Here is a 12,455-nt window from a genome sequence, read left to right as displayed (position 1 = left end):
GTACACGGATTAGCGTGGCAGTGTCCAGCATAGACTGACGCCCAGAGGGACCGACCAGTCACACCTGGGAACATTGCACCAGCTTGTGTGTCACTGGCCTAAAGCAAATCGTGTGGCCACCTCTGGCTTCAGTGGACTCACGGATTTAGTCCCAGGTAATAACCAAAAAGAGGACAGTGTGATTTGTCTGAAGATATTGATATCACGGTTATTAGTGACACTATAAACTTGGAAACAGCCTAAATATCTAACTGAATGGAAATGTTTAATTGCCTATGATTTTTTCCAACCAAAAGATGTTATACAGCCCTTAAACAGATAAACAATCTGCAACAGCAATATGAACCAAAACCACCCCTTACAATATACTGTTGATTGAAAAGATATACAACATTTTATACAATATCTATAAAAACATAAATGTATATGAAACAAAGAAGAAAATACTCTAAAGTTGGTTTTGTAGGAGAATGAATCAGCTATTTATCACAGTGTAACAAACCACCCCTGAATTTAGTAGCTTAAAACAACATGCGATTGTTACCTGGGGGTTCTGTGGGTCGGCAGTTGGGGCTGGGCCACCTACCTCCAGGTCCCTTGGCCGGTGGCCTGGGCCACTCACACCAAAGGCTCATGGGCAGCCTGGGCCCAGGTGGCCTCATGGACATGTTCAACAGCTGCTGCCGTCACCGGGGCCTCTCTCTGCACCAGGCCGGCCACAGACATCTTCTTTTAGCAAACCTGGGAAAGCACGCAGGAGTTTTTGGCCCATATCGTAACTTTAAAGCTGTTGAGGGAAGAGATTGATGGAGATGGTTTTGCGTGTACATTTTAACGTGATTCCCCAAAGGCCTAATGAACCGGAGACTATCAGAGTCAGAACAGAAAACAGGCCAGACATTTATCTGGTCCAGAGAAGGCAAGTTGGTTTTATGTGAAGTGTCAGCTGACATAGTTGGTCTGGGACCGGCTTTAGAGGCTGGTCCCAGGGGAGAGAGGGAGCAGTATGTGGTTAGCTCTTTGGCCAAGCTGTGAGGGGAGGGACTGAGAGTAGAAGGGAAGAGCTGCTCGTTTGCCATAGGGGAGTGGGGGCCCCTGGAAAGATGAGGTCTTATATTTGGTTCCTTCCAAGGAGTTTGCTAGAAGCAGCTAGACCTCATCTGGCTGCAGTATTTGAAGACATTTGCATTTTTTTTTAATGTTTTTGACAACCGACTGACAAATGGTAAACTCTGTGCACAGGTTGTGGTGCGGGAATTGCTGGCTCAATACACCAAACAGTGCCAAGAAAGACCACTTGCTAGCTGGCTTCGAAGCTGGGCTGAGTCTGGGGGCGACAACCTGAGAACCAGGTATGTAACTGCTCAGGCTATCACCATCTCTGGCCCTCAGTGTCTTACTGTTGAGTTTGAGAGCACAGAGCCTTGTCATGGCACAGCTCACTCTTGTTTGAAATGTTTAATGTTTGATATGCACAAAAATACACACACATGTAAAACTAATGCTCGCGTACTCACTCCCCAACTGAAAACTAAAACACGCTAATTCTGTTTTTTTCTACAGCGTTCCTTCTTTGTTGCATGTTCACTATTCCAAACATCTCACGGATTTTAATCATAAACACTCCATGATATAGGTTATTATATCCATTTCATAGATGAGGAAACTGAGGCACAGAGGTTAAGTTTTTTGCCCAACGTTACATACTAACGAGTGAAGGGGTAGGATTCAAACCCAGATCATCTGGCTTCAGAATCCCTGTGTTTGACTGTCTTTATTGATTTTTTAGCATTGACTTTAAGCTTGATAAATCAGGCATAATGCATGTGGTATTCTGTAGCTTCCCCTTTTCACTCAGTATTTTGTTTCTAAGATTTGTCCAAGTTTTTATGTGTAGAAAGAACATAGAAACATAAAAAGGATAAATAAACATGACAAATGCCAGTATCTCGCTCATTACATTTTGCCACGTGCATATCCAGTTTACTTATCCATTCTAGTCTCCAGTATCACTAGACACGGACTGTGTTTTTGGTATTCAGCACAGAGCTCTTATGAAAAATCTCGCATGTGTTTTCTGGGGAATATGTGTGAGAGTTTCTGCAGGCTTTCAAATGTAGTTGCCATGACTCAGAGTAAGAAATAAGTTTTATGTCACACTGACACCCACACATCCACCGAGCACCCCACCCCAGAGACACAGATGAGGCAAACAGTCCATGAAACAGTGCTTATCTATTACTCATAATGCTCTCTGATATTTTTAAATTTTATTGTTTAAAAAATTCTGATCTCAATCCTTTAAACTAATTTCATGACTCATTAGTGATTTGCCATCTGTTGTTTGATAAGCACTCCTCAACAGCATGTATTACCTAGGAGTGAAACCGCTATGTTGTGGGGTTTGCCAGGGTCCGACTTCGGTAGATAACGCTAACTTGTTTCTCAATGTGATTGTATAACACGTATCACACTTGGTACTATCAGACTGAATTTGTCAATGCGATATAAGAAAAAGATCCCTCGCTGACTTTAAATGGCATTTTCCTTAACATGGGTAAGGTTGAACGTGCTTTCACATCCTTATTTGCCATTTGTGTTTCTTCTTACGTGACGTGACTGTTCACATGTTTTGCCAATTTTCCTTTTTTTTTGTTTCATTCTTATTCACTTTTAGGAGTTCTTTATCCTTCGTTGTTACAGATGTTACAATGATCTTGGCCAAGTTTGTGGCCTCTCATATTTTCTTCCTGGTGTCTTTCGATCCACATAAATCCTTAAATTACAATTCTATTTATTAATCTTTTATATTCCACACTTTTCATGTCATGTTTACTTTAAGATCCTGAACTATATATTTTTTAAAGTTAGAGCATTTCACCTTTCACATTTAATTCCTGAATCCACTAGAAATCTTTGTCTGTGGTGTGAGGAAGGGATCTATTTTTTCCTCCCTTAAGGATTGTCGTTGTCCCAGTGCCATTTCCTGAATCAACTACCCCTTGCCGGTGATCTGCAATGCCCCCTCTGGACTTCATTAAATTCTATATATGTGGGAGTTCATTTGAGAGCTATTTTGTTCCTAGTCTATTTGCATATCCTCAATCCAACAATATACTGCGACAATTACACTACATTTATAATAGTGTAATATTATTATAGAACATGATATAATATTATATCTGAAATATAATTTAGAATTGTGTTGGCTATAATTTGGAATTGTATTGTGGGTCTTTTGCACTTCCGTGTAAATTTTGGAATCAGTTTGTTGAGTTTCTCAGGAAAACAAACAACCTACAGACAGAAAAAACAAAAACTGTCGATTGCACTTAGATCAGGGATCTAGAAGAGTCAGATTCTTAGAGACAAGAAGTAGATGGTGGTTCCCCAGGGCTGGGGGATGAAGAGGCGGGGCGAGTGTATCATGGGGACAGAGTTTCGGTTTGGGAAGATGAAAAGATCCTGGAGATGATAGTGGTGACGGTGGCACGTACCTAATGCCACTGAACTATACACTTAAACATGGTTAAAATGGTAGATTTTCTGTTATATATATTTTACCACAATTTTAAAAATTTGGTAGAATTTTCTTTGAAAGTATATTAAATCTACAGATTTCTAGAATAATTGACATATGTATAAAATGATCTTCTTCTCAGCAATTTTAATCTCATGAGTGTCTTCCAGGGCTTAATAGTTTTCTCTATACTGAGTATGTGTTTTGATGGAGTTATTCTTGCATACTTTATTATTTTTTTTGTTGCTGTAAAAAGAATATTTTTAAAATTATGTTTTTTCGTGGTTGCTGGTTTATTATAAACACAGTTGGCTTTTGTATATAAACCTGTCCATAAAAAAAAATTATTCTAAATGTGTCTATAGATTCTATGGGAGTTTTTTCTATAGAGAGTCAAATCATCTGCAAGTAATGATTTTTTAATTTATCCCTTTCCAGTTGTTATTCTTTTTATTCTTTTTTTGTGTGTAGAAAGTGATCTTTTTTCTTGGCCCTGGTTTTAAAAAGAATCAGTTTAACATTTCACTATTAGGAATGATATTTGCTGAACTTCCCGATAGACACACTTTACTTCCTTACAAAGCCTCATTTATCATTATTTTCATCATATTTTTGACATTACTAGATGATTAATCTTACTGATTTGACTGCAGTTAATTTTTTGCATCTATTGAAACGATCTTATATTTCTTCTTTAGCCTGCTAATGTGATAAATAATCCTTATAAGTCTTTTATGTTAAACACCCCTTGCATGCTTGAGAAACACTCAGTTTTGTTATGCTGTGTTATCATTTTTATATTTTCCTGGGTTTGGCTGGCTTTTGTTTTGGTGGGGGCGGGCCATCTCCTTATCGACGCATTGTTTTTGTTTCTTGTACTTTCACGATTTGGATTTATCAGGTTTACTGGTATCATAAAGTTACTTTGGGAGCAGTGTCTTATTCTGTAGAAGAAGTAGATGATTTTGAACACCATCTGGGCCTGGGTGAATATTTAAACTATTGATTTAATTAGTTTAATTGTTTTAAGACCACTTACGCTTTCTCATATTAGTTTTGGTAATTGGTATTTTTATAGGAATTTATCCATTTGATTTTGAATTTATTGGTGTAAAGTGTTTCATATTATTCTCTAATCACCTTTTTCCCTTCTCCTAGATCTGTAGTTATGTCCCATTTGTCATTCCTAAAATTATTTCTGCACCTTCTCTCTTCTGTGTGTTGTTATTTAATCTCCCCAGATGTTTGTCTGGTTTATTTTTTTCTTAAATAATCAGCTTTTCCCTTTATGGATCCTCTGTGTCATAACTCTGTTTCCTAATTCATCGATTTATGCTCATAAATGTATAGTTTCCTTTATTCTACTTTTGAGGAGCTTATTATGCTTTTTCCTTTTGTGTATTTTTAGGTTATCATTTTTATTTGGAGGCAGATTACTGGTCTCCATAAGCCAAGTGTATTGAATTAATTTCCAAGAAAACTGTTAATTAGAAAATATCATCTTACAATCCTGATTAAAACATAGGAAACACACGAATGATAGTATGGGACTTTTCATATCTATTGGCATAAAGTGAAATTAAGAAGTCTATATTCCGTCCTTTCTCCCCCTCCTTTTTTTACTACTTAGGTTCCTCTTTATTTAAACTACAGTCTGTCTTATCAGCTCCTGTATCCTAGGACTGTTTCTCTTAAGTTTCTTAGTTTTAATATCTCGATATGTCCTGGCATAGTCTACAAAGTCAGTGCGCCTTTTGCTGTTTCTTGCCCTGAATGGTCATTTTATAGGACTCGTAGCTTCTCTCTACCCCAATTAACTAGTTTGAAAACTTTCCAACATGTAAGGAGTTGAAAAAACAGTACATTTCCCAGCAGAATCAGTTCCATCCACTCAGGAACCTTGTTCCCAAATAGGCCATGTGCATTTGCCCTTCCATTTCTTTTCCAGATAGCAGAGCAGGGCTTGTCCCTGTCACTCTGAGAACATAACAGACTCTCACCCACATTCAAATCTCTGAAAATTCTCCAGGACAGGCTTGAGATGCGCCAAAGGCAGTATTCCAATTGTAAATATTTTGGAAAGTTCCAGTTCATTTATTTTTGTCTCGGTTATTAACCTCCAAAACAGTACACATCGCTCTCCCAGGTTGACTGATTCAGTCTGTCTGTGTTTATCTACTTAAATCCCCAAGACTTACTTGCTCTGATTTTTATGTATATTAAGAAAAGCCTTGTCATTCTCTCTGCCATGTGGAGCTTACACGATAGTAGAGCAATCAGATAGCAGTTGCAGTGACAACTCACACGAGCAGGTGGGGGCATGAGGAAAGATGGATCGAGAACTGCCTGGTGCCCTGAAGTCCTCCCAAGCAATAGCCACTGTGTGGACACCAGAGGCTCCCCTCTCCCAAGGGAGGAGGTTATGGGGGAGGTTATGGAGGAGGTTATGGAGGAGGTTATGAGTCAAGCTCCTGCATTGCCCTTGAACGTTTTGCCATATTAAGAACATTTTCAAATATTCAGCAATATTGAAAGAATTTGGGTGAACATTCATACAACCATCATATGGATTCTACTATTATGTTACTGTGCTAGCTACATCACATGTGTCAGCCCCTCAACCCACCAAACAATTCATCTTTTTTGATGCATTTCAAAGTAAACTGCAGACATTGGCATACTTCTAAATAGTTAAGCACAAATATTGTTAATTAGAGTTTCATATTTGGTTATGTTTTTTTCTCCTTATTAGAATTTACATAAAATGAAATGCACAAATCTTACGTGTGCATTCACTGAGTTTTGACAAATGCATATACCTGTGTGACCAAAACTCTTATTAAGTTAAAGGTGATTAGCATCACTCCAGAAAGTTCCACAACGTCCCTTTCTGTCAATCCCTGTGGCCACCACCCTGGATGCAGCTACGCTTCTGACGTTTTTCTCCCAGTTTATTTTTTCCTGTTCAAGAATTCCATAAAAGCGGAACCATGCAGCTGGTTTACTAACTTGACATAATGCTTTTTGAGATTCATTTCTGTTGTCATGTGTATTAGTTTGTTCTTTTTAATTGCTGAGTAGTATTCTACTTTAGGGATATACTAGGATTTGTTTTTTGTTCTTTTTATTAGTGGACACCCTCCTGGGATGTTTTCAGTTTTTTACTCCTCTGAGTAGAATCACTTCAAACATTTGTATACAAGTCTTTTTGTGAATACATGTTTTTATTTATCTGAGGCAAATAGTAGAAGTGGAATTTTTGGATCATAGTGTATGTGTTTATTTAGTTTTAGGAGGAAACATGAGAACTTTTTCCAAAGTGTTTTTGCCATTTTACATTCTATCATCAAGTATGAGAGTTCTGGATGCTCCATACCTTCTTCAACATTTGATGCTGTCAGTGTATTTACTCCTAGTCATCCTGGTAGATGTATGATGCTGCCTCATTGTGGTTCTCATTTGCATTTCCCCTATGACTAACAATGTGCATTTGAATTTAATTTAAAGTTATAATCACTTTGGCCTTCTCGTAAAGTACAGGGAGGATGCCATTAGCGATGTTCTTATTTTTAAGAGTCTACAGCTTTCTGCGCTGAAAGAGTTCGCAGGGCTCTATGGTGTGGTCGTACTTGGCTTGTGATGTGTAAAAGTCATGTGACTCATGGGTGGGTGACACCCACTTCCTGTAGCACACCCACTTCCAGTTCAAAAACCTCAGGCAGACAGTGTTGCCAAGAAACATTCCAAAAAAGGTGATTTCTTATACAGTCTCTAGGTTTCATGGGAACCGGCCTTGGAATGACTAAAAGATACTTTTCAATAAAACATAAAAGTTCTTTACACCTCTTGTTACAAGGACTAAGACAGAGATTTAACTATCTGAAGACCAGATTCAAAATGAGTACTGATATAATTTTGTAATTTGAGTTTTCTGATAATTGGCATATGGTAAATACCTCCCATCTTTCTTGTCTCAAAAGCACTGTATCAATTGCTTCTTAGTGTTTCTCTCATGGCTTCTGATCAAGCAACGACAGCTACTTGTTCCTTTTTATTTTAATTAATGGGAATCTAAGATATCTGAGTCTTATAATAACTTACTTCTCGATGATATGGGCAAAGAGGAGGGCACGGGGAGCCTAGCTCTGGGAGTCCCTGTGTGAATTGGTCCCTTAGCTGTCTATCTAAATTCTAAAGACGGAAGTTTCATTGTGGGGGTGGGGAGGGCAGGATAGCACAAAAGGCTGAGTTGCATGGTGAAAAGCCTATAGGGTTGTGAGGGGACTTGGGTGTTTTGAGTCTGTTTATGCCTCAATTTCCTCATTTTCCTCATTTACCATGCCTCAGTTTCCCATGCCTCAGTTTCCTCATTTACCATGCCTCAGTTTCCTCATTTACCAGATGGGGAAGAAGGATATTTCTATCTGCTGAAAAAAGACTCCATCTCTGTGGCATACCCTACCCTGAGCTCACCCACACCCCTTCTCACTACCCTTGGGCTCCTCTTCCCTTTAAGACAAGTGTCCCCGAAGACAAAACTCAAGCTGGAGCATGTTTTACCTGTGTGACCTTTGAGTGGGTTACCATATCTTCTTGAGCCTCAGTTTCTCAAGCTGCACTTTGGGAAATTATAGCATCGTCATCATAGAATTATTGAGATCATTGAATAATTCACAGCAATGAGTAGCATAGTTCCTGATACATAATATATTTAAGAAATATCACTCATTGATAAATACTTAATTACAGATATATTTAATCACTAATATTCACTTGTCATCATTATGATAACACATGCCCAACAATGGTTGAGTAAATTATGATAAACCCAATTGGTGAAGAAAGACTATATAAAATACTGAAGAAAGACTATATAAAATACTGAACACCACTTATAATACAATTATTAAGTGGAAAAAGCAGAAACCCAAATTACCTTTATACCATGAGGACCACCATGTAGGAAAACTAGAGGCAAGCATTCATCAGACAAACACTGAGGGAAGCTCGAATCAGCAAATGGGAAGTGCGAGGGGCAATTATGTCTGTGGACATTACTTTTCTACTGGAAGAAAATTCTTTCTGAAAAAACAAACAGAGTGAAATTCTTTGGTGAGGATGAAATAATAATACTGGTCCCTGTGCTTTCCCTTCAGCTTCCTGGCATTTACCACGAACACAGTTGGTGCTCTCACCTTTCTATTGAAAGCAGTGAATTTTCGTGAAAGGGTTCTTCAGCGGGGTTTGGTGGCCAGAATTTATTATAAGGTAAGGACACCTCATGTTACAGTTTTCCTCTTGACATGTGTTTAAGGCATATTCTTGCTGGTGAACAATCTGCTACACTTAGTGGAGGATGAGCAAGCTTCTGGCAACAGCTAGCATTCCTACAGGCCACTTTGCATAGCCACCTTGCCTGCTCTGGAGGCCTGGATGTTACTTGTAACCCTTCTGCATCTGCCTTTTAGAATTCTACCCGCATGCATCATTTGGCTGCCATGGAAGTTGATGAGTGGAGTCATTTTTAGCCCTTGTTGGAATTAAAAATTCATGGTTTATACGTATAATGAATATATTGTTCTCTGAGAGGAAGTGCATCAGGCATATGTAAAAATTAACCACTGGATTAGCCTGAGATCCTCTCTCTTTCCTGTTAAAATATCCGTGACACTCTACGAAGACATAAAACCTGCATCGGCATCGATAGAAATATAAAGAGGACTTCCACCAAGTGCAATGCCAGTTAGGGATGGCTGGAAGAAGAGCCCCCACTCCAGGAGCGTTCATTTTACCTTCTCATCCCATCACGGAATCGACTACGAGACCCTAAGAGAAGGCTTTGCTTATCCCACTCTCTGCCAGGCTCAGGGGCTGGGGTTTCTGCAACCTAAAACCAGACCGCTACTCCCTGTGCCTGGGCGTTAGGGTCCTAGAGGACCAGACTTGAGCCCCGTGCCACTCTCTATGGGTTTTCGCGCTGACACCGAGAACATGTCTCATTGTACAACACAGAGCAAGTAGATGGAGGAGTGAGTGGCTCGTGGGGTGGGTGTCCCCTTAGGAAACACTCTGGAGGCAGAGGGGCCCCAGGAGTAGGAAGTGGTCAGGACCAGTCCAATGGGGCAGAGACAGACTGCAGAGCACCTGCTGGGAGCTAGGCCGGGGTACAAATCAGGCCATCTGCCACGCGCAGATCTAAGGTGAGGCCCTGCCAAACACCAAGGCACACTCACGTGGGTTTGAGTCACTCCACGTTCCCTGCCCTTATCTAACATGCCGCCAGCCAAAATGAGAGAAGGAAGCGATTGAAGGGATGCGGCCTTCGTGGGCCTTGGGAAGGGGCGAAGACGGGCTGTGATAGGCAGGGTCTGACACGGCCTTCAGTGTCCCTGCCTCCTGTAACCAATAGAATACAGCAAAAGCGATGGTGTGTGTTGTCTCAGGTTGTGTCATAGACACTGTGGCCTCTGTGTTAGCCTCTCATCCTTCATTCTGGGGAAGCCACATCACGAGCAGCTCATATGGCAACGAACTGAACCTTCATGCCAAAAGCTATGTGAGAACAGAAGTGCTTCATCTAGCCCTACTCATGTCTTCTGAGATACCAAGCACTGGGGCAACCGGCAACTTGACGGCGACCTCATGAGAGAGTGTGAGCCAGAGCACCTAGTGAGGACATGGCCAGGTTCCTAACCCCAGATGTCATGGTTATTTTCTTCAGAGGCTAAATTTGGAGACTGCCTGTTGCACAATTAACGGAGAACGAATATAGCCTCTGAAAGCAAAATGCGTTCAGTAGTGCTGGCCCTGATACGCACGTTTTTTAAACAAAATACAAAAATGAGATTATACTGGTTTTAACCAAATTTCCGTTTAGTAATATAAGATGGCATTCTTTCTATGTCCGTGAGATGGCGATTGTACCATATTCTGAAGCCCTAGGTTTCTGGTGACTACAGCCGGTGCCACAGTGAGCATGCTGAATAGTGAGCAGATTTTAGCATTGACACACGGACAAATTGTCCTCTACAAGCATGAACCAAGTGGCACTTCCCCAGGGGTCACCTCTCTGCACACTCATTTTCCTGTCACTGTATTTCTCCAACTTTCTCACTTTCTCTCCTTAGAATTTGGGACTCTGTCACTGTCTTCATATTTTATTGATGTTAGAAACATAGGTCCACTGTATTCTATTTACTTTCAATTTCATTTTCAAACACGATATGACAGGCTGTCTGGTCCTTATTAAATATTCAGGACAATTTTCTGCTTATCATTATTCTTCACCTGAGAACAAATTGTTTGCAAGTGTCAATTTTCTAATTTTGAAGAAAGAAAACCTTTACACACACGAGTGTGTTTTCTGAACATTTAACTGAGGCACGTGACAGGCGAAGACTTATGGGGGGTTTTAGAATCAGGGAGTCACATTTTCCCAATTCTGAGCCTCTGCTTTGAACTAGTAAGAATAGGCACAAACTTGTTGCAAAGATAAAATAAGATACAATAAGTTTTTTAAAAAGCATTTTTAAAAACGATAAATTTTACGCTCATGTGGATTTCCTCAGTTACTGCCATCAGGGTAATCATTTGACAGCCAATTCTGTGGAGTACGCATCGGGCACCCAGCTTTCCAGGGCTAAGCGTGGGGGCCACCAGGATCGCTCAGGTGTGCTTCTGCCTTGGGGTATGTCCACTAGTTTGAGCCCAAGGAAAAATGAGATAAATGCTAACTTATGACAAAACCTACAAGCTCAGAGGAAAAAATATTGACTTCTTCTGTTATTTGAGTTTGTATTTTGGCTCAGCTTTTTGTGCAGCTAGCTGTATGTTGGCTTACATCTGCCTACATTAATTTGTGTATCTTGAAATAAAATGGTCTGTTCAGCAGTTTGAACATCTGACCCCAACAGAGTTTTGGACAAGAGTCTTTGGATAGTGTCCAAAGGTGAGCGATTTCGTCTAGAATGCCAAGGTCTTGTAAAATAACCATGTGACTTGGTCGAGAATCTTTAAAGAGGAAAGACATGAGTGGGCTTTGGAGATCAGCTTCCCTTCTCAGCTTTTCGGTAACGCTCTTTAATTTTCTTCAAAAGCACATTCTATTTTAGGGACGCTTGGCTAACCCTCCTCTGCCTGTTAGGTAGTCTGTTTGCCTCTTACTCAGCAGCGAGTGCTGAAGGCTGGACAGTTGAGAGCACCAGGTCCTCGTGAAAGAGCATGGCTTTCCTTCCTTGGTGGAGCCAGAATTTAACTCAAAATAAGGCCAGGAAATGTCCTTTGGTATGTGGGTGGCCACAGAGGGATCCCAGCCACAATGGCTTCCCTTGGAACCCCCTCAGTCCCAGTTTTCCAAGGTCACATTGCAGATGTACATCGTCATGATGGCAGCATCATTTCCTCATTATTGAGAAGACCAAACAAACCGATAAGCAACGGCTTTCCACCGTGAGAATATTCTATTAGGGACTTCTCTTGGTTTCCAGAGAAAACTCTGGGAAGCCACGTAGAGACATTAAACAAATGACTTTTCAAATATGTGTAACAAGAATCAGGCAGGTGGAGGGATGAGAATACAGATGGCACGAAAATCATCCCGGTTAACCAGAAGTTGATCACACTCTATCACCACCATGCTAGCGGTCCCCTCACTTCAGGGTTTATCAAAATTGGATGCAGGTGGCCCTGCACCACACTCAAAGCTGAGTCTCAAGGAAAATGGAGACGGTTTGCAAATGAACATAATGAATCACGCGCACAATCCAGGGGAGCAAATTAACTTGGAAACACCTACCCTAAGTTACTTACTTGTCCTCATTCCAAATTTGAGATTTGGATGGAAAAGAATTGGTGGAAGCTGGAAATAAAGTCATCAGAGCAGAGATGTAGCTTCTAGAGCTTTCTGTTTAGAAGAAATGACTGTCAGCTTCAGATT

General features: G+C 40.4%; 1 protein-coding gene across 1 annotated transcript in view; it reads left to right on the top strand.

Annotated features, from left to right (window-relative positions):
- Positions 1-12,455, top strand: part of ACOXL (acyl-CoA oxidase like) — a 212,965-nt gene that overhangs the window by 130,211 nt on the left and 70,299 nt on the right. The window contains exons 13-14 of the mRNA XM_011377879.2: positions 1,243-1,352; positions 8,677-8,788. Coding sequence (XP_011376181.1) covers positions 1,243-1,352; positions 8,677-8,788 — 222 coding nt within the window. The remainder of the gene's footprint in view (positions 1-1,242; positions 1,353-8,676; positions 8,789-12,455) is intronic.

Source organism: Pteropus vampyrus, unplaced genomic scaffold (genome assembly GCF_000151845.1).
Source record: "Pteropus vampyrus isolate Shadow unplaced genomic scaffold, Pvam_2.0 Scaffold323, whole genome shotgun sequence".
Taxonomy (NCBI): Eukaryota; Metazoa; Chordata; class Mammalia; order Chiroptera; family Pteropodidae; genus Pteropus; species Pteropus vampyrus.
Note: the sequence above shows the minus strand (reverse complement) of the source record. Positions and strands in the feature narration are given on the sequence as shown.